Here is a 26,398-nt window from a genome sequence, read left to right on the forward strand (position 1 = left end):
AACCTCAGTCCAGGCAGTAAAACATGAGAATGAAGATGTTAAAATACAAGAGTACCATGGGAGCTTAGAGATAAAGACTGCATGTGGTATTTTATCTGCATTATGGTATACTTGCATGTCCAGATCTAAGACCAGATTTTTATAAAACACAATTTTTGTGGGCAAATACTGTGGCTATGTACACAACTGTGGTAATTGCAAGTGCAAATTATGTAACCCAAACCACTGCACTCAGTATGGGAAGTGCATGCTTGGGTGCTTGGAGGTATCAGTTTAATCACTGTGCTGGGTATATGGTTATTGCCCAACAAAAGTAATCCCACAAGTCCAGAAGATGCATCTCCTGTAATACCATATATGGTTTATTTTAACTTGCTTGTAATATTTTGTTTCGGTTCCAGTCCTAATTTTTGTGTGTGTCAAACATTTTATTTATTCAGTTGAAAACATGAAAATAACCACATACTTGACTGGTGGGTAGCAAACTGTCAGGAGATGACTCACTGTTGCAACCAGCCCCTGTAAACTGATAAATGTTAACCGAAGTGCAGAATGGGACTTAGAGAGTGACTCATTGAGATCTTACCGACAGATCCGACGCCTGCAGCTCTGAATTGACCAAGAATGAGACTCTGTTCACTTTCAGCCAAAGCCAGCAGCAGCTCGTATGCTTCTATGCACTGTTCACTGAAATAAAACAAACACAATATCTGAAACTGAGACAGGATAATCAAATTAAGCGATCAACACTAGATAAGCGGTGGTGGAAGAACTAGGCTATTCCCTTCTACTTGTATGATAGCAGGGACATTACAGGACTACGGCTGTGTCAGTAATTGATTTTTTGATTCAATGGCAGTTCATAGAATCATAGAATATCAGGGTTGGAAGGGACCCCAGAAGGTCATCTAGTCCAACCCCCTGCTCGAAGCAGGACCAATTCCCAGTTAAATCATCCCAGCCAGGGCTTTGTCAAGCCTGACCTTAAAAACCTCTGAAACTCTGAAAATCAGAAGAAAACTTGGTTCAAGTCAGGCCAAATCTGAACTTTTTGGAAATATTCTGTGAATAAAAGAAGTTGACAAAAAGCCTGTTTTGCGTCAAATTAAACATTTCACACTTGAACTTGGGTCTTCCCTTAGAGACTCATTCTGTCCTTCTCTGGCCCACTGACTATTCAAGTATTTTACACAAAATGGACCAGTGTCAACAGGAGAAACAGAAAAGACCCACCCCAGAATACTCTCCTATAACCCAGTGATTACAGCACTCATCTGAGTGGGGGAAGGCCCAAGTTCAAGTTCTGCTCCAATGACTGACTATTTCCAGGAAATAGAAAAGCTTCAGCAGGAGAGCTTAAGAGGGACCCATCCCAGAATAGCCTATGGCAGGGATGGGCAAACTTTTTGGCCTGAGGGTCATATCGGGTTTCCAAAATTGTATGGAGGGCCGGTTAGGGGAGGCTGTGTCTCCCCAAACACCCAGGCATGGCCTGGCCCCCACCTCCTATCTGACCCCCCTGCTCCTCACCCCGTGACAGCCCCCCCAGGACTCCTGCTCCATCCAACCCCCCCTGACAGCCCCCCCCCCCCGGGACTCCTACCCCATCTACCACCCCCTGCTCCCTGTCCCCTGACCACCCCTGGACCCCCCACCCCTGACTGCCCCTGCCACCCCATCCAACCCCCCCCCTTCCTGACTGCCCTCCCGGGACCCCTGCCCCATCCAACCCCCCTGTTCCCTGCCCTCTGACTGCCCCAACCCCTATCCACACCCCAGCCCCCTGACCATCCCCCCCAACTCCCCCACCGCCTTACCGTGCTGCCTGGAGCACCGGTGGCTGGAGGCGCTACAGCCGCGCCGCCCAGAGCACCAGGGCTGGCCACGGCTCTGCAGCTGCGCTGCCCCAGGAGCTCGCAGCCCCCTGCCCAGAGCACTGCGCCAGTGGCGCGGCACGCGGAGGCTGCGGGGGAGGAGCCAGGGGCTCGCCTCCTGGCCCAGGAGCTCAGGGCCAGGCCAGATGTGGCCCACGTGCCGTAGTTTGTCCACCTCTGGCCTACGGCCTGGCGGTTCAGGCACTCAGCTGCAAGAGGGAAGCCCTGGGGTCAAACCACTGGTCCAGAGAGATCTGAACTTGGGTCTTCCACATCTCAGATAATGTGGTTTCTCCCACCAATGGGCAACAAGCCTCCCCTTAGATATGCAGCCTGTGAATGTTGTCCCCAGGCTGGCCCTAACTTATTGAACAATAGGAAATACGAGAGTTGGAATGACCAGTGAGAGTTGAGCTTATCTTTCTTCAGAAGTGTGGATGATTCAAGACAGTAATCTGACTAACAGTGGAGGCTATTTCTTGTGAAGTTGCCTTTTCAATTTTCCATATTGTTCAAAAACCTTACCAAAATACTGATGTTTTTCTGATCCTATGTTAAAAATTAATCCCCTGTCCAAGTAGTAAGACTTTCCTTAAGCCCATTTTCCCCACTGCAAAGAGATCACTACTGAACGCACCTGGGAACCACTCATTTCTGCTTTATTTAATATGTAAATAATATAGCTAAAATTTATTCACGGTCAACTTCCTTCAAAATGAACAGGATTTGCCCTAATGCCACAAGTGTTTGCTCCAAATTAGTCATGGTCGAAAGAATGTTCTAGAGAGACAATTTTTTACAAATATTATAAAGCAAATATAGTTTTTGGGACAGTTCCTCACAGTTCCTTTCCTACAGGAGACAACTTAAATCACACAAGTCAATGGGAGTTGTGGGTTCTTTCTTTATACCACCAAGCTTGTGAAAGACGCTAGACTGACCGTAGGAGAAACTGAAGTCTCCTATTTATCCAACAGACAGCTAACGCACAGACAACTCCAGCACAAGCTTCTTCACAGTGCTTCTCCAGCGTGCCCCAACCTTCACCTGGAGGGATAACTGCTAGACTGTGAGAGGGGAGTTCAGTCATTTTACCTAGTGAATCCTTAACCTCTTGGTGGGATGGCTAATGATCATGGCTGTCTATGTGATGAGGACACTGGCCTGCAAGCACCCAACACACTTCAAATAGAGCAAGACACAGCCTTAACATTTCTCAGACACTCATTTATTTCTTCTTGCTAAAGAAATATTGGAAAAATATTCCCAGCAACGTCTATCATATTAACATCCCAAGTTGCTTATTATGATCATCATCACTTTTTTCTTTATTTTCGTCAGTAAAACCTGCAACGGTTGTTTCATGCACAAACACGAAGAAGGGAGAAAAACTAAACAAATCTTCCCTAAGTTTCATTCTGTATTAACAAAAAGAAGAGGTAAGCTATTTAGTGTGACAGAGCTAAATTAATCCCTGATGAAATGCCTCTGACTACAGTTGAGTTACGTATCAGACAATAACTAAAGGTAGCTGCCTCATGAAAGTATCTAACCAGTGCATCTTTACTCACACCAGAATGGAACGGAAGCAGGATGTTCTATTGCAGAGCAGCAGCTTTATCTCCTAAAGTTCTGTAGCAAGTCTTGTCCCCTCACTTTTCAGGCTCAAATTCCCAGGTCACATATTTACATACCTGTACTGCAGTGCAAGTCTGAGTGCCGTGGCATTGGACTCATATTTCCCAACCAGCATGCTCATCCTCTCAGCATTGCTCTTGCACTCCTCCAACGTTATTGTCAACAAGTCATTCTGGGATTTTAAGTGCTCAATACGGCTGTAGAGAAGGAAATAATGTTTAACCCTCAAACAGTCAGAAGTCTATTTGTCTTGAAAACACCAAAATGATCCCAGTTTAGAATGTCAAAGAACATTTGGCTGGCAGTATTTTAAAGTACTACAGTTAAATCCATCGGTTTCATGTACTGTGACAGGAACATGGGAGGATGTTTACTTAGATCTTGGCCAATCCCCCACCACTAAAAAAACAACTGAAGAACCAACCAAAGAACAAAACATCCCTTTTTGAATTCTCTGTTGCTTTCTCATTGCAGCAAGTCTACGTAACAGTGTGGTCTTATTACTACTATCCTTATACGCCCTTTGTCTTGCCTTCCTACCTTTTGGTCTTGTCTTAAATCAACTTGTAAGTTCTTTGGGGCATGGGCAATGCATAAAACTCTAGGGTATTGCTGACTGCCACTGTATTTAGCACCCAGCGGTCCGACATTATACAGGATCATGCTGGGCTGAATTGGGACAGACGGTCCAAAAATAAACGGGAGACAGGATCTGAAGCAGGAACTTGTATAGCGCCCTGGGGTACACCGTCAAAAGTCCTGCTTGGGTCCACCAGAGTACCTATGAGACGCCAGCTGGGAGGTTGAGGTGGATGGAAGTGGTCTGCGGTGCTAGTAACCTCTCCCTTTTCTTTTATATGGTTCTTGTCTCGGAGGCCGAGTCAAGAAGCATGGTGGCTGTTGGGGCCAGAAGTGCTTCCTAGAAGTAAACAGAGCACTGAGGTTCAGGGACCTGAGTAGTACCCTTGAGTCCTTCAGGGTGTGCAGTCTTGTGTTCATCTGGTCTAAAAATAGTAAGGGAGTCCCAAGGACTGAAGCCAAGAGTATCGCCTCATGGTGATGGCAGAAGCCATTGTCCTCACCACCATGTCTGTGGCATCTAATGCCGCCTGGAGAGAGGCTCTGGCAACATTCTTCCCCTCTTCTAAGAGGGCTGAGAATTTCTGCCTACAGTCCTTAAATTTGGCCAAGGAGTCCCACAAACTGTAGTCATATCTCCCCAGTAAGGCTCGTTCTATGCCCTTTTCAAAATGGGGGGGCAGAGAAGATGGGGTCTGCCATAGGCATTTGACCAGACCCATTAGGACCTCATTAATGGGAAAGGCCACCTTAGATGGAACTGCTGCTGCTGCCAGAAAGTCAATGAGACTGTGGGATGATTCCTTAAACGCCTCAATCGCTAGCCCCAGGTTAGCTGCTATCCCCTTTAAGAGCTCTTGATGGGCCCAAAAGTCATCTTGTGGCCGGCCATGGTGGCGAAGGAATCCCCTTAACAATAAGGGGAGGTGGTATTATTTACACTAACCCTGTTTACAATATATACACTATAACTAAACTACAGACTAAACTATGATACAGAAGAAAAAAGCATGGATAGGCACCTTGCCAAAGCAAGAGGAGACTTTTAGCAACAGTCACAGGTGGTAAGAAGGAACTGAGAGGGTGCGTGGCTGGCCTCACCCCTTACACTGGCACATAAGCGCACGGCACCAGAGGGCACTACAGCCAGCCTGACAGATACCACTGAGGGTAAAATCTCCGGCAACGGTGCATGCCTAATGTGGAATGGACTTGAGCAAGCACTTGAAGAACAACAAAAGTTCCATAGTGTGGATTGATCTACCCTGCTTCAAAGCGCACTATTCAGAACTTTTAGTGTGCACCAACAAGGCCACATGGACAGTTAGTGCAGGGCAGGCTAGTGTGAAGTAGATTTCCATCACAGCTTGTTGCCAAGTATGTGTTCACATAAATAAGCCCTAATACGTTAAACATCAACATTGTTGACTACCTCCTGCCTATCATTTTGGCAGAGACATCAAGCTGCTGTACTTATCCATCATTGCTGAATGTAGCAGCAGGTACAGCTAACTGTGTAAAGGTTTACTCAGGTAGGGAATAAGGAAATCAACACCAATCACACCTCTCAAAAATTTGAAGTCACCCCCTCATCACTTGTAAATGGGGGAGGAAAAAAGTGAGTGCATCCCTTCCTCAGTAGCCAGAATAAACCCCTGAGTGTTTCAGGTTGCCCAAAGTCCCAGCGGTTCCCTATCCCGCTGTCAAAAGCTCCAGCTTACTTGCTTGACAACTTCTCCAATGTTTGTGTTGTCAATACAAAATTCTGTAGCTCACTGAAAAGAAGGGGAAGCATTTTCATAAAATTAATTCATATCAAAATATACAAATAAAAAGCATACTAGACTGGACTAGAGCTGGGAAAAGCAGTAAGGGGGAGTGCAGTGCCACATAATTCTGGGATTTTTTATTTATAATTTTGAGCTCATGTAATTAATAAGACATGGGGCCTTGGCTATGGAAGAGTGAATACAGTACAAGGTCCAGTGATACCAGCAATACTGTTAGACTCATAGACTTTAAGGTCAGAAGGGACCATCATGACCATCTAGTCTGACCTCGCTGCAGATCGCAGGCCACAGAATGACATTCACCCGCTCCTGTAATAGACCCCTAACCTCTGGCGAGTTACTGAAGTCCTCAAATTATGGTTTAAAGACTTCAAGTTACAGAGAATTCACCATTTACACTAGTTTAAACCTGCAAATGACCTGTGCCCCACGCTGCAGAAGAAGGCGGAAAACCCCCAGGGTCTCTGCCAAGCTGACCTGGGGGGAAATTCCTTCCCAACCCCATGTATTGTGATCAGTTAGACCCTGCGCATGTGGGCAAGACCCACCAGGCAGATCCCTGGGAAAGAATTCTCTGTAGTAACTCAGAGCCCTCCCCATTTAGTGTCCTATCACCAGCCGCTGGGGATTTTTGCTACTGGCTGTTGCCAATGAGCCACAAGCCATCGTAGGCAGTCTCATCCTACCATCCCCTCCACAAACTTGTCAAGCTGTCTTGAAACTAGTCAGGTTTTTTTGCCCCCATTGCTCCCCTTGGAAGGTTGTTACAGAACTTCACTCCTCTGATGGTTAGAAACCTTTGCCTAATTTCAAGTCTAAACTTCCTGATGGCCAGTTTATATCTATTTGTTCTTGTGCCCACATTGGCACTTAACTTAAATAACTCCTCTCCCTCCCTGGTATTTATCCCTCTGATGTATTTATAGAGAGCAATCATATCTCCCCTCAGCCTTTGTTTGGTTAGGCTAAACAAGCCCAGCTCTTTGAGTCTCCATTCTCCACCTCAGCTAAAATGAGCACATTCACTGAGACAATTTGATTCTGAAAAATTTGATTATTCAGGTACCCCAGCAGAAAATAAAATACCCTGTTTCTAGAATGGTGGAGTAGGCATGCAAGTCCTAAGTAATAGCATTTGTATATTTTAGAAAAAAATGCGACATCTACTGCTCTGCTCCATGCTTCAGGGATATGGGGAACACACCACAGTTTAGAATTTTGGACATGGAAGAGACATGAGAAATAAATGATTTATTTACTATGTAGGACAGAGAGAGATTCAAATCCACTACAGGCCTTAGCATATATGTTCAAATGATCATATTGGTAGAAAGAACTATTAATGTATGTTAAGATCACCTCTTCATTATCCAAGTTTCACATTTATTTGGAGCTGCCAGAGACGAACTGGGAGTCAAGCATAAACATATGAGATATGCGACAGGCAATAATGAAAATAAAATCAATTTAACAAAACAAATGGTAGGCAAAATACTACAAGTGCATCTAACTTTCCATCTTACCTATTTAACCTCTCTGTTTCCACTTCAAACTCTCGGATTTTGCTTTCAGAGATAGCAGATCCATGTGAATAGAGTGTCTGAAAGATTTCCTGGATGTTGGAGCAGTCTTGGAGAGAATGGGCCAAGTGCTCAGCCACACTGCTAGACACCTGCACAGGGTGGTTAATAAAGCTTCTGTGAGTTGATGGCTAGTTTTTAAAAAGACTGTAGATTTAAAAGCAATACTCAGGCTCTCTGGAGAGCATCTATACTTTCAAGAAAGCTGAGCAAAAGGACCAAATATTGCTCTCAGTTACACAAGTGTAAGTCAGGAGTAGCAATGGTGTTCTGCTGAATTTACATTGGTATTATCAGAGCAGAATTTGATATACTACTCTTCTAGAGATGTCTAACTTGGGGTGCAGCTGCATAACCCTTATTTATGTGAGTAATCCTCACCCATATTTATTGTCCCCTGCAGTCAAGATGATTACTCAGATGAGGAAGGGTTTCAAGGATTTGGTCCTTGGCCACCAATTTATGGCAACTGCATGGACTACATTAATGTAAAACTGGAGGTTACACATGCGCATTCATTTATTCTCTCTCTCCTGTAAAATATTTTCCGTAAGATACTGTTTTTGTTTTTAACAACATAACAGTCACCCCGGGCTCTTTCTGCAATACTCATGTTAGGATGAGCTGTGTGCGCAGTTCATTATTTTGATTTATTATTAGCACTCACCCCTATGCTGCTGATTTCTGATCCTAGGACAGGTCGGTCAGACGATGAAGACTCTGACCTTGTCTTTGAGAGCTTCACTCGTTCAGCAATCTAAAAGCCACAAAGCTACACAAGTTACAGACCGGCATCCCACGCCCATGTTCTTCACAACTATGCAAAATGCATCATCGTTCACACATTCAGCGTGCTTGGAAATCCCATGTTAAGCTGATAAATGAAAGCTGGCATCTGTGTTGTGACTAAGAGAGACTTAAAATTATTAGCACTTTATCTCTTCCTGCAGCTTGAGTTCATGGGTTCGCTTAGGGCCCTTGAAAACACCCCTGGGATTCTAGATGATACTTCCCAGTTAATCGCATGCCTGCACAGCAGCTGTGCACAATGAAGTCTGCTTCTTCCAGATAATGAGAGGCATCACGGCAGCACACAACAGCTCACCTTGGCAATGGGAATGTCATTGCTACTACTGCTCGTGCTCAGCTCTCCAGTACTGGGGTTCACGGGTCGGTTTGCGGAAGTGAGACGACCTGGGCTGGATGGACCTGTTGCCTGGATGCTCTGTAAACGTGTCTGTAGTTCCCGAACCTAAAATCAAATGTAAAAGTGTTTTTTCACTTTTATTGTTTAGATAATTAGCTAGCTCTTTCTCCCTTCTCTGGCATCCAATTGATGACTTCTGACTGACAAGACCAGGGAAGTTCTGATTATTGTAAGGCTTTCACTGTGGAAGCGTGGGCATTGATTCAGAACTCTCCCCTACTGCCAGCCCCTTCTAACCTGTTCAGTGTGAAAATACACAAATCTGCTGCTACAGAACAATTCTTAGTTCCTGCTTGTTTTATGTAATCCCTTGAATGCAACAATATTATATATATAAGAATCTCCTTCTTTGGAATGAAGTTAAAATAATGCTTTGGACTAAAATTCGCAAGTGTAAAGAATGTGGTAAGTAGACAAAGATCCGACTGCTAGAGTCTTCAATGGCTGAAGAGAGAGGCTCTAAAACTGATGAAATACTTCTCATGCATAAATATCTCAGGATGACTTCACTGCATTAAAAGGCCAAAGTAATTGAAATGTAAATAATTTATTAATACTTTGAAAACTACAATTAAATAGAGCACCACGGAGTGAGTAATGTCAAGAATGGGAACTTCTAGAAAAAGCACCCAACCAATAGTTTGCTGAAGCTCTCAATAACCACACATTTTGTAAATAGCTGCACTGTCCTCATTACATGCCAAAGGAATACAGAACTGACCTCAAAATAGTTTTAGGGCTAAGAAAAAAAAGGCTTGAAGAAGCCAAATGGTATTGCTGGGTAAGAGATGATAGGGTTTACCTCAGAATACTACTTAACAAACAAAGAATAAACAGCCAGCTTGAACACAGCAATTATACCATAGGGGAAATTAACAGAGCTCATTTTTCTGCAGAACCAGCATCCTGGCATCAAAGGAAAAGGGGGAAAAACACCCTCCCCAGTTTTAAGGGGAAAATTCCCTGAATTACAAATAGTTTATTTTTAACTTACATATTTAACTTACATGTGGATTCTGTTAAAACAATGAACAGCCAACGTACAACTGATATTTTGCCAAAAATTCTAAAAAATGCAGTAATGTCTGAATTGCGTATGACCTGTCTCACAGCTTCTTGTAAAATTCAGACTACAATTTCTATACCATTGCACAAGTATGATTTTATACATAAATATATAGTAGCACCAAACGTAGGTTAAACATTTCAAGCATAAGCCCTCAGTCAAACAAAGTTGTTGCATTAAGGGTTTGGTCATTCCCAGCTCCAGAGCTCTTAGGTACATTATTATTGTTATTAATTTTTAGCATTATTATCCAGAGTGGTGGCCTCATTAAGTCCACTGTACAGATACATAAGATGACAAGGGCCCTGCCCGAAAGAGTTTTCAATCTCATTTAAGACAAAATAATTGAGTGTAATAAACAATACAAGGGAAAAGAAGAGAGGGAAGGATGAAGGCAGCCGTAATAAGAACTTACAAGAACTTTGGTTACAAAGGCTAATTGTGGGCATAACTTGATGGGTCATCCAGAATGGGACACTAAAAACCTTACACAAAATGCATCCAATAGCTCAACCCCTTTATATTGTGCAAGGTCCACAGAAATGGAGTCAAACATGTCTGTCTGTGCAGCCCTTAAGCCAGCACATGCACCTCTTCAATACATTTTCATTACACAGTTAAATTAGCTGTGCACATACATGTAAAACGCCTACACACAGCATACAATTTTAGGTTGGTAACTCAGGCTGGGTTTACATGCACATTTGACACTGATATAACAGGGTAGGAGTGCTGCACTGGTATAGAAACCGGTGAACTGCACTGAGGTCATGCTCACGCATGTCACTATTTATAGTGGTGCAGCTATACTGATGCAAACAAAACAAAAACAAAACAAAACACCAGTGTAGACAAGACCTCAGTCAAATCCACATCAAATTTTACTAACATACATAAGAGCATTTCTCTTAACAAGGCTATCTCCATGTCAAACTCTGACTTTCATTCCCGTTATTTAGGGGGCAAAGCTGTGCGAACATTTTTTAAAAGACTATATCTATGAGAAAAGTATTTCCTCCCCTTCTCCTTGTATTCAAAATATTCTGTACCATTTTTGTTCAAACTTAAAAAAAAAAAAATCACCTTTGGCCACAGACCAAACTTGGAAGATTTCGGTCCCAAATCTAAAAGTTTTACAAAGTTATAGGCAACTAAAGACAAAGTGTAAAACTGAAAAGTGTCTGAAATCTTAACCACAGTGGTCATTACTGTTCCCATGATGCTGTGTACACAGTCTCATACATACATTTTTAAAACCACCTTATATGGACAGGTTTCAGAGTAGCAGCCGTGTTAGTCTGTATCCGCAAAAAGAACAGGAGGACTTGTGGCACCTTAGAGACTAACAAATTTATTTGAGCACAAGCTTTCATGGGCTACAGCCCACTTCATCGGATGCATAGAATGGAACATATAGTAAGAAGATATTTATACATACAGAGAACATGAAACAATGGGTGTTACCATACACACTATAACGAGAGTGATCAGTTAAGGTGAGCTATTACCAGCAGGAGAGAAAAACAAAAAAAAACACAAAAAACCTTTTGTAGTGATAATCAAGATGGGCCATTTCCAGCAATTGACAAGAACGTGTGAGGAACAGTAGGGGGGAAAAACAAACATGGGGAAATAGTTTTACTTTGTGTAATGACACATCCACTCCCAGTCTTTATTCAAGCCTAATTTAATGGTGTCCAGTTTGAAAATTAATTCCAATTCAGCAGTCTCTCGTTGGAGTCTGTTTTTGAAGTTTTTTTGTTGTAATATTGCGACTTTTAGGTCTGTAATCGAGTGACCAGAGAGATTGAAGTGTCCTCCGACTGGTTTTTGAATGTTATAATTCTTGATGTCTGATTTGTGTCCATTTATCCTTTTATGTCTGGCCAATGTACATGGCAGAGGGGCATTGCTGGCACATGAAAGCATGTATCACATTGGTAGATGTGCAGGTGAACGAGCCTTTGACAGTGTGGCTGATGTGAGTAGGCCCTATGATGGCGTCCCCTGAATAGATATGTGGACACAGTTGGCAATGGGCTTTGTTGCAAGGATAGGTTCCTGGGTTAGTGTTTTTGTTGTGTGGACATAAAGCTCCTCACAGTGCAATCAAACACTGACACAGAGATGTTTCCTCTGGTCTACACTTTATTATTGAGCAGTGATTACTGATCACAAATACAGAGTGAACTGCTCTAAAGGATTGTAAAACAATATCTGTAATGGAAAGAAAAATTAACCAAGTTTAGACCACAGCCAGGAAAACAGTTTTACTCAGGAAAGCACATGGTCAAAAACTCAGAGCACAGTCTAACCATCAATGTGCACTATTCACTGCTTCAATATTTTGTTTCAGAAACAAGAAGGTGAAAAAAGAGAGCACTAACAACCCTGAACTATGCGGTCTTTTTTTTAAACATACAAATCCAGAGTATTAGTTGAGTAGATTACAGGCTGAACTAATCATTAAAATTTGTAAATGAAATTAAGAATGTGTCCATTTTGCAGTGAAATTATAGTAATGTTGAGTACTCAATAGTAATGTTGCGTAGTTAAATAGAACAAATTTGTCTTACCTGTACATAGGTGATCTCATAATGTATACATTCACCAATCCAAAATCTCATTACTGGGTTGCCCCACCCACTGGAGAGCCCAGAGGCAGCTCAGCTAACTATTTCTGGTCACCAAAACCTTCTTGATATAGCTGAATGCACCATCTCCTCAGAAAGTAACTTTCCAAGCTACAGGTAATGGTAATTCTAGAGAAAACATAAAGGAAGACCAGAGAAGAGGGATCGAGAGAGAAAAATGTTATAAAAGGAGGTTTCTCTGGATTGGTGGATGTATGAATTAGGAGAAGACTAATTTACAGACAAGGTTAAAATTGTCCTAGCCTCTTACATCTATACATCCACCAATCTGGAGTCTCAATACTGGGACAAATAAGCACTGTTACTTGTTTTCATTATATACTGTAAATTAACTTCTGAGTGAGTGTTCAGTGGTGTACAAGATACACCTAGAAATACTGTCCCTTCCCCAAAGAGCTTACAATGTAAGAAGAAAAATATTGTTTATATAGCACCAGAACTTTCCATGAAATTTTTGTGCCTTAACTAAATGGAAAATGAAGTTGACAAAAGAAGAGCTAGGAAAGAGGGTTAAAATATAATGTGAGTGACCTGATGTTGAGACTACAGCTTACAAGTTCTGATATTTTCGAGACTGATATTGAGGTAGCACCAGGGGATGGTGTAGATAGTCCAGTATTGGAAGTCAGTGGTGGAAAAGCAAGGTGAAAGAAATGAGTTCTGAGGAAGGATTTAAAGAAAGAAATTGAGGATGTTTGGTGAGATGGAAGAGGAATGCCATGGCAAGTTTTGAGAGCAATATGAAAGAAAGCATGAAGTTAAGAGCAGGGGGGAAAGAAGCAGAACACTGGGATGAGGTGTGGAGGGAGGTGAAAGATTTAATATCAGGATGGCTAAGCAGCATCTATTGAGCAACACACACAGCATCCACTGAGGCTCAGAAATCTACTAAGATATTCAAATCTCCAAAATGTTCTCTCTTTTCATGAACGCTCAAATATACGCGGACAACCATCTGTACGTACACTTTTCAGCACTTTCACTCATTGTGCAAACAACAGAACTTACACTTGCAGAACCCCACTTGCACATGAAAAGTGAGCCTGGTTTAGGAATGAAAATGGGGATGTTCCAGGAGCTGTCCTGCAGATTTCTTGCAAGGTCTTCTCTCTCCAATAAAGGGTTCACAGTGAACATGATGCTTGGTGGAATTTTATTTGTACGTGTATATAAATCTGATGACCAGCATACCTAATTAATCCCGCTATATCTTAGATTTGATTAAAGCATGTTTTTGGGTGGCAAAGTATGACCAAGTTTACAAACAACTCTACACACACCAGTGTAACTCCACTGACTTCCAGGTAGGTAATCCCGATTTACACCTTTGTAACTATGAGAAGGACCAAATCTAACAGTCTAACTCAAGTTTTCTGTTCTACAGGAACAGAATTTAGGAGTCTGCACAGTTTCGACCTGTGTAGCTCCAAGACTTCTAAAATGATAAGGTCTAGGACAAAGAGATGGCGACCATGCCTATGGTACATAAATTAAGAGCCTACAATAAAAGTTAGATTTCTCTGGGAAACAAAAGCTTGCAGAAAGAGTTGTTGGGTATATTGGTCTCTCAGATCATTTACTCACCTAACAGGGAACACAGGAAAAAGAAATAGTCACCTATCTGCTATGGGCTCAAAGGAAAGTTGCCTGAGAGCTCAAAGAAATAAATGTAATTCCATTTAAGAGGATGACATTTCGTTACTGATCTCAGAAACTAGCTAAAAGAAGGTTAAATGGCTAGATTCTCTTGGCTTCCAGAGAGATTACAAGAGCTCACAAGGCTGGCATGACCTTAAAGTTGTAAAGCCTTATGGAAGAGGTCTCACAGAAAGTCAAATACTTCTGGCTCAATAAGCAGAGCAGCTGGTATCCCAATTCTGAAATTATTTCCCAGACTCATGGGCTAACCCAACCATCATTTCTTCCCTAGATGCAAGTAGTATCTCCGAGTGGTTTCAGTATCAATGAATGAATAATCACAAAGTGCAGTCAAATTCCATGTGGTCAGGTTTTGGAGTAATACTGGGTCCCAAGGTAAAAGAACTGTGAATTGGGAAATCAAAGGCTCACACAGTCTGACACTGCCAGTGATTTGCAATTCAGAAGTGGTGAAGCCAGTTCATCTGTACTTGGATAATTTAATATTATTCCATTTATTTCCCCAGCTCTTCTGGTAATCAGGAGAAGAGATATGGTGTACAAGTGGAACCTCACTATGGGAATGAAAAGATACCCATTAACTATGCCACAAGTTCCTTTTGCCTAGGATTATATATTGACGCTAGCCCTGAGTGAAGCAAGAGTGGCCATATAAAAAGTACCATAGGTGCTGGAACTAGGGGTGAGGGGGGTGTTGCAGCACCCCCTGGCTTGAAGTGGATTCCATTATAGACAGGGTGTACAGTTTGGTTCAGTGGCTCTCAGCACCCTCACTATACAAATTGTTCCAGCACCCCTGAAAGGTCCAACATATGACGGGAGTTGCTATACCACATAGCCAGATGTCAGTATTGCTGAAATAATTGTATCCTGATGTATCTTCTGTCGTCCTGAAGGAAAGCGTCTAATAGCTGAGCCAACTGTCTTGTGTGTTCAAGCAACTTCTAAGGGCTGAGTTAGATGAAGCAGTACTTGCCTGTGTTGTCTAAAATATAATGCTGTGAGCAATAAGTCTAACACGATTGACTCCACTCTGATGAAGAAACCATCTTCCTCCAGGCAGAGGCAAGGGCCCAGTACTGCGGAAACAGTCTTCCTGTTCAAAGGCTGGTTCATGACCTCTGGGATTTCTCCATTTAGAGCTTCTTTCATGTTACTAACTTAGGTATACAATACCAGCAGCAGCTGAGCCCCACAAAGCATCCTCTTAGATAGCAAGTAACAGCTTAGGAAAGGCCTCTGACCTCTGAGGTGTAGTGAGTATGCTCTCAGATCGCATGAGGTTGCATTCTTTGACTTCAGAAGTCTGTTGAGTGTCTTCTCAGCAGGGAGGGTGGCTTATGAGAGGCTGCACTGTTGTCTGTGGAGGAGATCCATTTTTGGTTCTTTGTTTGCTTTGAGAGTCTTGTAGATTGTTCTTCAAAGGAGAAACCAGGCATACAATAGCGTTAGTAAAGCAAGAGCACTGTCACAACATTCACTGATGGAGGCAGTAAACTGGGGAAGGACTGTGCACACAGCACAAATTATGGGGAAGTTTTCACACTAAGAAAACGTTAACTGAGTCATTTCCATGATATCTAGTAGACAGGGCAACCCAATTGTGAGACTCAAGATTGGTGGATGTATTAAGAACACTCAATTCATTTACAGAGAAATCTATTTTATATATATATATGTGTGTGTGTGTTCCCTGCTAGTAAATACTGTCATTCCTATTCTCATTGAAGTACAAATTTAAGTAATTTCTAATTAGGTTTATTAATATTAAATAATGCTTAGCAACACAAGTAAAAATGAAAGCAACAACTGTTTAATTGTATCTCTAATATTTTTTTCTTAGAATGCAGAGGATGGGACTAGAAGGAGAAAAAAACACAATTAAGAACCACTGAATGAAAAAAAAAATGAAAACAGGGTGGGAGACAGAGAACCCTGTCATACTTTATATTAAGATTGCATTTATAAAGCATTCATAAATGATTAACAGATGTATATAAGTATGTTGGAGACATGAGCATTATGTGTTATACATGGTTACAAGCACATCAGCAGAATATGTTCTAGTGGTTATAAGCAACATATTGACTTGTTGGATTCCATAACGATTAATTATCCACATAGTCAAACATCATTTAACCCTTTATAAACTATTTATAAATTTGCCTTCAATATAAAGTATGACCAAGAACTCTCAATTGGTGTCACTCTTCTGTTATTTTGATTAAGAGATAATTAATGCATTAGTTCCTAATCCAACTTCAAACAACAAGTGTCAGGTGCCCCACCATTTCTCCTTCCTCCTTGACCAGTGACCTGATTATTTAATCATTCAATAATTCCCTAAGAAATGGAAGTCTCTTTTACAATTGTAATACTTTCCAATTATTATTTTTCTGCTATAAGCAGTACTAAGCGTAACAAAATATTGCAAAATATGCAACAAAATATTGCATACCATTTCCCCACTTTCTGATTTATTCATGCAGAAAGCAAGCCTTGTACGTGGGTAGGATGGAAGAATGCAACACTAGTGTATGACTCAGAGTCTTCTGACAATTAAATGTGTCTTGAGCGGCCAGTGCCTTTTCCAGTCTCTGGGTCTTCATGACTTTTCAGCCACACCCAGACACAGTCATTTTCAAAGGGATGGGGAAGGAGCACGAGTCTGAGCACGGACGGGATGTATGGATCAAGAATTCACACGATGAAAAACAGAAAAGAACCTTCTGTGTCATTTAATGAAGGTGCCAAAATATTCTCTCAAATGTTTCAGAAAATAAATATACATACAAAACTGTACATACTGACTGAAAACCAGGGGAGGCCAAAGAGCACTAGGCAACCCACAGCTTTCTACCAAGCATTCTGCAGTTCTTGTAATCATAGAATATCAGGGTTGGAAGGGACCTCAGGAGATCATCTAGTCCAACCCCCTGCTCAAAGCAGGACCAATCCCCAATTTTTGCCCCAGATCCCTAAATGGCCCCCTCAAGGATTGAACTCACAACCCTGGGTTTAGCAGCCAATGATACAAGATTACAAGACCCAGCACGAAACGCTTAACACTGATCCTTGCAGACGAGTGTTGGGGCCTATATCTCTCTAAGAGAAGGAAGATAATGAAGGTAAGACCAGCAGCAGAATGCTCCATTTTATGCAAAATGCCAATTGCCAGGAGCCTGAAGGATACAAACAAAGTTGGAGTACCCTTTGTCTTTTATGCAGTGCAGCATTGTACAGTTAGTTACTCACCTTTTGTAACTGTTGTTCTTCAAGATGTGTTGCTCATGCCCATTCCACTGTAGGTGTGTGCGCTCACAGCATGCACCAGTGCTGGAAGTTTTTCCCTCAGTGGTATCTATAGGGGACTGGCTCTGGTGCCCTCTAGAATGGCATGTGTATGAAGAGGTGCCGCCAGCTCCCCCTTTCTTGCTGGAACTCTGATAGCTGGGAAGGAGAACGGGTCATGGAATGAACATGAGCAACACATCTTGAAGAACAATCGAAGAATTCACGAAAGGTGAGTAACCATCTTTTCTTCAAGTGGTTGCTCATGTCCATTCCATTGTAGGTGATTCCCAAGCAGCACCTCCGGAGGCGGGCACGAGTTCATGGATGTGTCGATTTCAACACAGCTCTGCCAAAGCCAGTGTCATCTCTGGCCTGCTGGATGATGGCAGAGTGCACAGTGAATGTACCGATGACCACACTGAGGCTCTGCAGATGTCCTGGATAGGGACATGTGCCAGTAAGGCGGCCGACGATGCCTGAGCTATTGTGGAATGAGCCGTCACTATCAGTGGAGGCACAGCCAGTGCGACCTCGTAGCAAGTACGGATGCAGATGGTGATCCAGGACGAAATCCTCTGAGAAGACATCGGGAGGCCCTTCATCCTGTCAGCCACCTCAATGAACAGTTGAGTAGATCTGCGTTGTGCAGACGCCTCTCCTTGTTGGAAAGGTGGGGCTTTGGACAGAACACCAGCATGAAGATATCCTGGTTGACGTGGAAGTGTGACACCACCTTTGGCAGGAAAGCCGGATGTGGATGCAGTTGGACCTCATCCTTGTAGAACACAGCGTACGGGGGCTTTAATAGCGGAGACTTGCCTCACCACGGTAATAGCTACAAGGAATGCAACCTTCCACGACAGGTGTGAAAGGGAGCAGGAAGCCAGAGGCTCAAAGGGAGGGCCAGTGAGTCTGGAGAGGACTAGGTTGAGATCCCACTGGGGAATTGGGTCCTGAACTGCCAGGAAAAGCCTCTCAAGGCTTTTCAGGAATCTGATCATCATCTCATGGGAGAATACTGATCTACCCTGGACGCAAGGGTGGAAGGCTGATATGGCCACTAAGTGTACCTTGATCGATGAACAAACAAGGCCCTAGTGCTTTAAGTGAAGCAGGCAATCTAGGATGGATTGTAGAGACGAATGGATCAGAGAGATATTCCGCTCCAACACCCAGCAGGAGAAGCACTTCCACTTTACCAGGTACATCGCCGTAGTAGAGGGCTTTCTGCTTTCCAAGACGACCTATCATACTTGACTAGAGCAGGCTTGCTCCTCGGGATTTAACCATGCAGCAACCACACTGTGTGGTGGAGAGAGGTGAGGTTCAGGTGCAGTAATTGTCCATGATCCTGAGAGGGCAGGTCTGGGAGGCTGGGGAGTGTCCCTGGGGCTTCCACAGCTAAGTCCATGAGCGTTTCGAACCAATGCTGGCGCAGCCAAGCCAGGGTGATCATAATGACTACAGCCTTGTCCCTCTTGATCTTCAAGAGGACCTTGCCAATCAGTGGGGTTGGCAGCAAGGCATACATCAGGTCGCCTGACCATGGCAGGAGGAAGGCATCAGATAGCGAGCTACTGTCGAGACCTTGCAGAGAGCAGAACCAGTGATATTTTCTGTTCTGTCTGGTGGTGAACAGGTCTACGCGGGGAGCTCCTCACTTCTGGAAGAGCATCCTGGTGACCTCTGAGTGGAGGGACCACTTGTGGTGAGAGAAGAAGGACCTACTGAGGTGATCTGCCAGCGCGTTCTGGACGCCAGGGAGGTGTGAGGCTTCCAGGTGAATAGCATGCTGGATACAGAAGTCCCAACAAAGGGCCGATGATCAAGCTCCTCATCTGTTGACATAGAACATGGAGGCCGTGATGTCTGAATTGGAGGGTATACCCCCCTGCAACAGTGCTGAGCACCCACTGGTCTCATGTTATAGAAGCCCAAGCAGGGCGGTAGGGCAATAAATGGCTGGAAAACAAAAGGGGTGTTGGATTCAGGATACAGGCTGGGAGGACGCCCTCGAACGCACCTTCAAAATACTTTTTTGTTACCCAGCTGGTGGCGGGTAGAGCCCGAGTGAGCCGAGAAGGCTGGCGGTTGGCCCTGTTGACATTTATAGTCTTTGCCCTTCTTGCGGAAGGGCTCTGATCGGGATTGACTACTGAATCTGTGGGTCTGCTGTGGTTTGAACCACTTTCTTGTGGGTGCTGGCGTGTAAAGGCTCAGTGAGCACAAAGTAGCCCTAGAGTCTTTCAAGCCATGTAATCTGCTATCTGTTTGCTCTGAAAACAGTGCCAGGCCGTCAAAGGGGAGGTCCTGGATCAATTGCTGAACCTCCACCAACAGCCCAGATTATTGCAGCCAAGACAGTCTCCTCATGGACATGGCTGAAGCCATGGTCCTGGCTGAGAAGTTTGCTCCATCCGAAGCTGCTTAGAGGGCAGCCCTCACCACTGTCTTGCCCTCATGAAGAATAGCCAGGAACTTCCTCCTGGGCTCCTCTGACAGAGAGTCCACAAACTTGGCCATAAACTGCCAAATATTATAGTCATAACAGTCAAGTAGGGCCTGGTGATTGGCCACTCTCATTTGGAAACTGGCAATCGAATACATTTTTCTGCTAGAGATTGAGCCTCTTTGCCTCTTTGTTCTTAGGGGTTGAACTTGGTTGCCCCTTTCTGTTGCGTTCATTGGCTATGGATATGACCAACGAGCTCTGGGAGGGATGGGTATAAAGTTATTCAAATCCCTGGGCCGGGACATATTTCCTCTCTGCCCGGATGGGGGGAGGGAGCAGGGAAGACGGTGTTTGCCACAAGGCCTTGATTAGTTTTACCACTTCCTTGTGGATGCTTAAGGCCACCTTAGAGGGGGCGGCTGCATTCAAAATATTGAATAGGGTGTCAGATGGTTTCGACAACTCCTTGGCCTCAAGCCCCAGGTTCGCTGCCACCCTTTTAAGCAGCTCTTGGTGAGCTTTTACATCATCCTGAGGAATCGCATGGGAAGGCCCCACTACTGCCTCATCAGGTGAAGAGGATGAGGAGGTGGTTACAGGCAGGTCGGTCAACTCCGTTTCCCCTGCCTGGAGAGCCTTGGCCAGGGCTGGCTGTTTTTGGGGACCCTGCTCCGACTCCTCCTCTGAGTCAGGTGGTGGGCGGGAGACTGTCACTGACCGCTTTTTATAAGTCCCTGAGACTGACATGCTCCGACATCTAAAGAAAAACTCAGGGGTTCCAGAACTGCCACGGATCCAGCCACTGGCTCTGAGGCCACGTGCTCGCTGGCGGTGCCGGGGAGAATCCCGATGTCCCGGGCGGGTGCCCTTGGCCCGCAGGCAATGAGCCCTCCTCACTTTCTGAGCTTGAGGGGGAAGAAACTCGTCTGGAGACCAGGGCAGTACTGCTGCCGCCTCTCTGTCCTTTCCATGCCAGCCGTCCCCGCATTCTTCTCTTGGGGACTGGTGCCAGGATGTCAGCGCTGCGACTCTGGTGATGGTAACCTGGCCTTCAATGCCTTGCGCTCTGAGAGTGGTGCTGCTCCGTTGACCAGGAGCAGGGAGACCTTCACCTTGACTCTGGAGACTGGCGATGAGCCTCTGGAGATGGGTATCAACGATCTGGAGATCGGAGATGAGATTCCGGAGACCTGCGCTGTGACTCAAGAGATCGGTGCCGTGAGTCCAGACAGCAACGTTGACACTCGGGACCAATGCCCTCTGGGGACTGATTATGCGCCTCGGTGGGTCTATGCCAGACAGCCGGCAATTAATGGGATCCCGGAGAGCAATGCCTAGAGTCCGGGGAATGGAGCTGGAAACTCTGGCAGGTAAGCCGGCTCGTATTGGAGGGCCAGTGGCGCTGCTCTGGATGTCACCTGCGGAGGTGCCGGGAAGTGGTGCCACAGAGATGGGGACCGCTGAAAGAGCCCCAGGGCAGGTTTGCCCCTAGAACGGGCAACCTCTCTGGCAGGAATCGGTGGCACCGGAAGGGACAATATGTTTTTAGCAGCCTGGAAGGCTTGCAGTGTGGACAGCACTGCCAGGTGCTAGATGGTCCTGCCGCTTCCAGGGGTGGTGGGCGGGTCTCGAAGGGGACTTGACAGCTCCGTGGACGCTCCGGAGAGGATGAGCTGCCCCGCCCAGGTCTTTGCTTGCCTCTGTCTCTCTCCTTCCCCTTACAGGATGTAGGAGATCGCCCTCTCCTGGGCTTTTTCTGTTTCTTAGCTGGCACCAGGGACTGGTGCCGGTGGCACACTCCACACCGACATGGCGGTGCTCAGAGTGGAGTCAGATCTGGCCTGATTGGAGGCCAGTGTGAGAACCGACTCCATAAGGAGCACTCAAAGCCGAATGTCCTGCTCCTTTTTGGTGCTCAGCTTGAAACTTTTACAAATGCAACTCTTATCACTTCCCCCAGGCATTTCAGACCACTTTGGTGGGGATCCCTGATGGGCATAGGTTTTTTGCAGCTGTCACAAAGCTTGAACCTGGGGACTGGGGCGTGCCCCATCCCTGGACTAAGCCCCATGGGGGACTAGCAAACTATTACTACACAAAACACGAAGGGACCTATTAAAAACCTATACAGAAAAACACTAACAACTATATACAGTAGAAATCACCAATAAGAACTGTGAAAAAGGTAAAGCTTGCCAAGGCAAGGGAACGGTTTCAGCACCATCACTGGCGGTAAGGAGGAACTGAGGGCGGGGGGAGCCGGCGGCACCCCTTATACTGGCACATACGAATGCCACTCCAGAGGGGGGCCAGAGCCTGTCCCCTACAGATACCACTGAGGGAAAAACTTCCAGCACAGGTGCATGTGGTGAGCACACACACCTACCATGGAATGGACATGAGCAAGCACTTGAAGAAGAATGGAAAGTACATACATGGGTGTGCTGAGCACACGGCACATCTCTCAGGCTTTTTTTTTTTTTTTTTTTTTTTTTTTAATTTCCTTTATCCTATTCTCAAGCCCAAAGATTTTCCCGATTCCCCCATTTTCTAGGTTAATTCTGGAACCTTTGGCTATTGACTTGAAATGAGAAGCAGAGTTCTAGTCCTTTTATTGTTAAGTTGATATTGTTCTATAAGCAAACAAAGGTGCTTTTAACCTGCCTTTCCCTCTTCTCTGTTCCTGGGGCAGGCTGAGTGCCAAATCAGCCCTTGTTAGGAGTTAAAGAAGCCTAAAGACTGCTTTAACCGAAGCCACCATGTAATCGCCCCCTAGAGACCACTATACCCTTGTCTTTCCAGACCCTGGAATGCCTTCTCCTGTCCCTGACACTGGGGGTAACAGGAGGGGTCGGAATAGAGCTTTAGGACAAGTGAGAATTCCCTCACTCCAAAGGAAGGTTTAAGGTCCCCTTGCAGTACATAGAAGTGTTAGTGGGAGAAAGAACCTGGCTCCTTGTGATGCCTGCATGGGTTTTGAAAGGAGGGGAGTTTGGGAGAGAGTTCTAAATGTCCTTTTTCTAAAATGAAGCTTATTTTTAGGGAAAAGGGAAACTGGTTAGCTCAAGGGAATTTACACTGAGACACGAAATTTCTCCACGCTAGTCTAGGTCACTGGTTCAAATATGGTCTTGGTCAAGTATGGCCAGTAAATCACAATACCATTTGATACCTGTTCATTGGCCTTTGTGACTGAGTTGGCAGACTCAGACCAGTTCACAGTGTACAAGTATTCACAAAAAAATAAAAACATAACTTCAAGCCTCACCTTTATCAAATGTAACAATTACAATGGTGACAGCCCCTTAAAGTACGGAAGTGTTAACAGACACAGAGTTGGAACCACTGTCTCAATCACAGAGGTGTCGCTCAAGGACAATGTGGGGGAAAACCTGCACACTGCCTTACACTTCCGATGTGGTTCAAATCTGTGGATAAGCAGAGATCTGCAGTCTCCAGTGGCACTATCTGGCACCTTTCATGGGCAACAAATTAATTTGTTAAAAAAAATGTCTTTTTAGGTAATGATCAGCATGCAGACTGTGTGTTAGCAGTTACACTAACTTGACTTTGCTAAATGCCTTTTCTGCTGCTGTCAAACCAATGGCTACACTGAGCAATTGTAAATGGCACTTGCCTGATTCTGATCCGACTTACTCGTGTTAACTCCATGTACTTCTACAGAGTTGCCCAGTGTGAATGAGATCAGAATTAGAGAGAGAGAGAGAGAGAGAGAGAGAGAGAGAGAGTGTGTGTGTGTGTGTGTGTGTGTGTAAAAAACACTTTCTACTGGCAATAGCTTCCTCCAGACTTTAAGCAGTTTATTTTAGGATGGCTATATCACACAGAAGTAGGGTAGACCTCTGCATTGTGAAATTAGCAGCTACATTATGGGCATCCTACAGAAATAAGTAATTGCCTCATTTACTAATGACCTGTGAGAAACAAAAATCTGTATGCATGTCATTTCTTAACTACTGCTCTGCAAAGTGGCACAATCTGTTAACTGAATGCATTAAATACCTAATTTAATTAAAACTCTAACAAGCCTCCGAAAACCTATTGAGAGCACTTTGTTTGATTACAGACATTGGGCTAAAGTAACAGACCTATTGATCTGATCAGCTTCAGCTATTTTCTCTATCCAATTTAATTTGTGCAGAACAAAAGCTAAGTTTTGGCAGGGTCTCCTTCCCACTCTTCCTTGGGGAAATAATCTGAAGCGACTCTGGGTTCAGGGTTGCATATATAAAATATTTAACAGATCAAAGAAAACACTTATTGTGCGGCAGCTATGGACATAGGTTACATTATAAATGCAAACATGGTTTCTAGTGCAACAATTACACAGTGTTCCTGACACGGTCACATATAATAAATAGACTCCTCCAACGGGAATTAAACTAATTGTTCTGCATATTAAGCGTGGTATTCAAAAACATATTTTAACAAACATATTTAATAAACTTGAATTAATGAAAAAGGTAGAAAATTATTTTTAGCTGTGTCTGTAATCTAGAGTCTGTCTTTGATTTTTTTATGTTGTGTCCTAACCCAAAGGTTAGTTAGTGACTTAGTTGCATTTGGGAGCTAAAAGGAGATACATCTATTAAATTTATATTGAAAAGAGTTTTCTTAGCATTTTAAAAAAAACCCTAAAAGTTGACTTGTTTTGTGGAGTGAGTTGTAGGCCTGAGAGAGAAAGATTCAGGGCTTTTCACCTTTAAAGTCACTTATTTGAATCCAATTCAGGTCAATAAATAACTTAATATTGTCACCATCCATTAGCTTTTATGATGGCTTATGTGAAATGAGTGAACGGTCTCAGTTCCTACCAGAGAGGTTTCCACACACATACAAAAAAATCTACCACTGTATGCAGCACCTTTGTTAGAAGTCCCAGCAGACACGCCCATGACTGAGCTGACAGGATGACTGAACTATGCTCTCACTCCTAAATCCTTGTCTACACTAGTGCTAAACAAGTTCAGCTCCACAGGTGTTCAGGATGTTAGAGGTCCTAGTGCAGACTGGCCACCACAGGCATTTTCAATTCCAAACTGATTAGGCCTGCTCTGAGTAGGGTTACAAAACATGGCATTAAAAACACCAGTAGCAATCTACACTAGGGCTATTAGTGTTGCTGACCCTTTTGGAGATCAACTAGTGCCAGCAACAGTGGGAAATTTTCTCTTGCACACACAGCATCCTAGATGCGATCCTTTCAGGCGAGGGTTGAGGTGTGGGCATGCTGGCCTTCAATGTACTTGTCCTTTCACAAGCACTAAATTCACACTGTAAAAATATAATTTGCCTTATTTTCTATAGTAATTAAATAAATATTTCTATCTTGTTCCCACAGGTCCCATCCCAGGTTCTTCTCCTCCTCTCTGTCTGAAAATTATGACTTCCTTTTGGGTTCGGCTTCTGAATTTTCTATGCTTTTGCTTGCTTTCTTTTTTATTTTCTCACTTTTTCCTCTTACATGCCAGCCTCTCTCTCTTCTCCTCAAATTTCTGTGTTCTGGATCTCCATTAGTTCTCCCCCACTTCTCAATCCCTATTCTTTTTCCCCTTGCCCATCCCAAATCTCTCCCCTCTTCCCAAATGTTTCTCCTCAGCTAGCCGGAAGACTTTTTCAGTGCTGACTGACCTAAATAATTACATATTATCTGCAAGTTTTGCCATCTCACTGCTCCTGCTTTTGAAGATAATTAGCAAGTATATTAAACACAATATATACGGTCCTGGTCCACAACGCACTTTCATGTCATTTTTGCCATGATGAACATTGACCATTTAGTCCTATTTTTTGTTTTCTGTCACTTATCTATTTTCTGATCCATGACAGAATGGCCTTTCAGTCCGTGACTTCTGAGATTCCTTAATAATGTCTTGTAAGGCCCTTCTAGAAATTTCAAATAAATTATGTCAGCTAGTTTTTCTTTATCCATTGTTGTACTGACATGTTAAAGAATTTTAATAGATTTGTGAGGTATAATTTTCCTTTGTAGAACTATGCTGGTTAGACCCTATTATATAAGAATAATTTAAGTGTTTTATCATTCTATTTTCAAATGACCATTTACATTAATTTATCAGGTAAGCAAGTAAAACTTAAGCCATATCTACGCTACCACGTATGTCAGCAAAACTTGTCGCTTAGGGGTGTGCCCCTGACATAACTACTGCCTCTGGTTTAAGTATGTTGATGGAAGAGCTCTCTTCCGTTAGCACAGAGCGGCTACATGAGAAATCTTATTGGTACAGCTGTGCTGCTGTACAGTCTCTAGTGTAGGCATAGCCTTACCGATCTGTAATTCCCCAGACCTTGAAAAAAAAAAAAAAAAAAAAAAGAGATGCAACATTTACTATCCTCCAATCCTCTGGTGTAATTTTAATTAGAAGTGGCCTATTGTGATCTGCTCAGCCTATTCATTCTTAAATTCCATAGTACATTTAGATGCTTACCACCTAGTCTTCACTGCCCTTTAATTTATCAGTTTGTTCTAGTGCCTCTTCTTTAAACACCTCAACCTCTTACAGTTTCTAATTTTTATTACCAGAAAATGTAGGTGTGGGTTTAGTTATTGCATATGGCCAGGA

The 26,398-nt window shown here is 43.7% G+C and overlaps 1 protein-coding gene across 6 annotated transcripts in view; it reads right to left on the reverse strand.

Annotated features, from left to right (window-relative positions):
• MCC (MCC regulator of WNT signaling pathway) overlaps positions 1–26,398 on the reverse strand; it is a 348,703-nt gene that overhangs the window by 43,299 nt on the left and 279,006 nt on the right. For all 6 annotated transcript variants that reach the window (XM_043546969.1, XM_037901552.2, XM_043546967.1 and 3 more), the window contains 5 exons: positions 8,567–8,713; positions 8,129–8,218; positions 7,405–7,553; positions 3,569–3,709; positions 587–687 (listed from right to left, as the gene is read on the reverse strand). In XM_043546969.1, the coding sequence (XP_043402904.1) occupies positions 587–687; positions 3,569–3,709; positions 7,405–7,553; positions 8,129–8,218; positions 8,567–8,713 (628 nt within the window). The remainder of the gene's footprint in view (positions 1–586; positions 688–3,568; positions 3,710–7,404; positions 7,554–8,128; positions 8,219–8,566; positions 8,714–26,398) is intronic.

This window comes from Chelonia mydas, chromosome 5, assembly GCF_015237465.2.
Source record: "Chelonia mydas isolate rCheMyd1 chromosome 5, rCheMyd1.pri.v2, whole genome shotgun sequence".
NCBI lineage: Eukaryota > Metazoa > Chordata > Testudines > Cheloniidae > Chelonia > Chelonia mydas.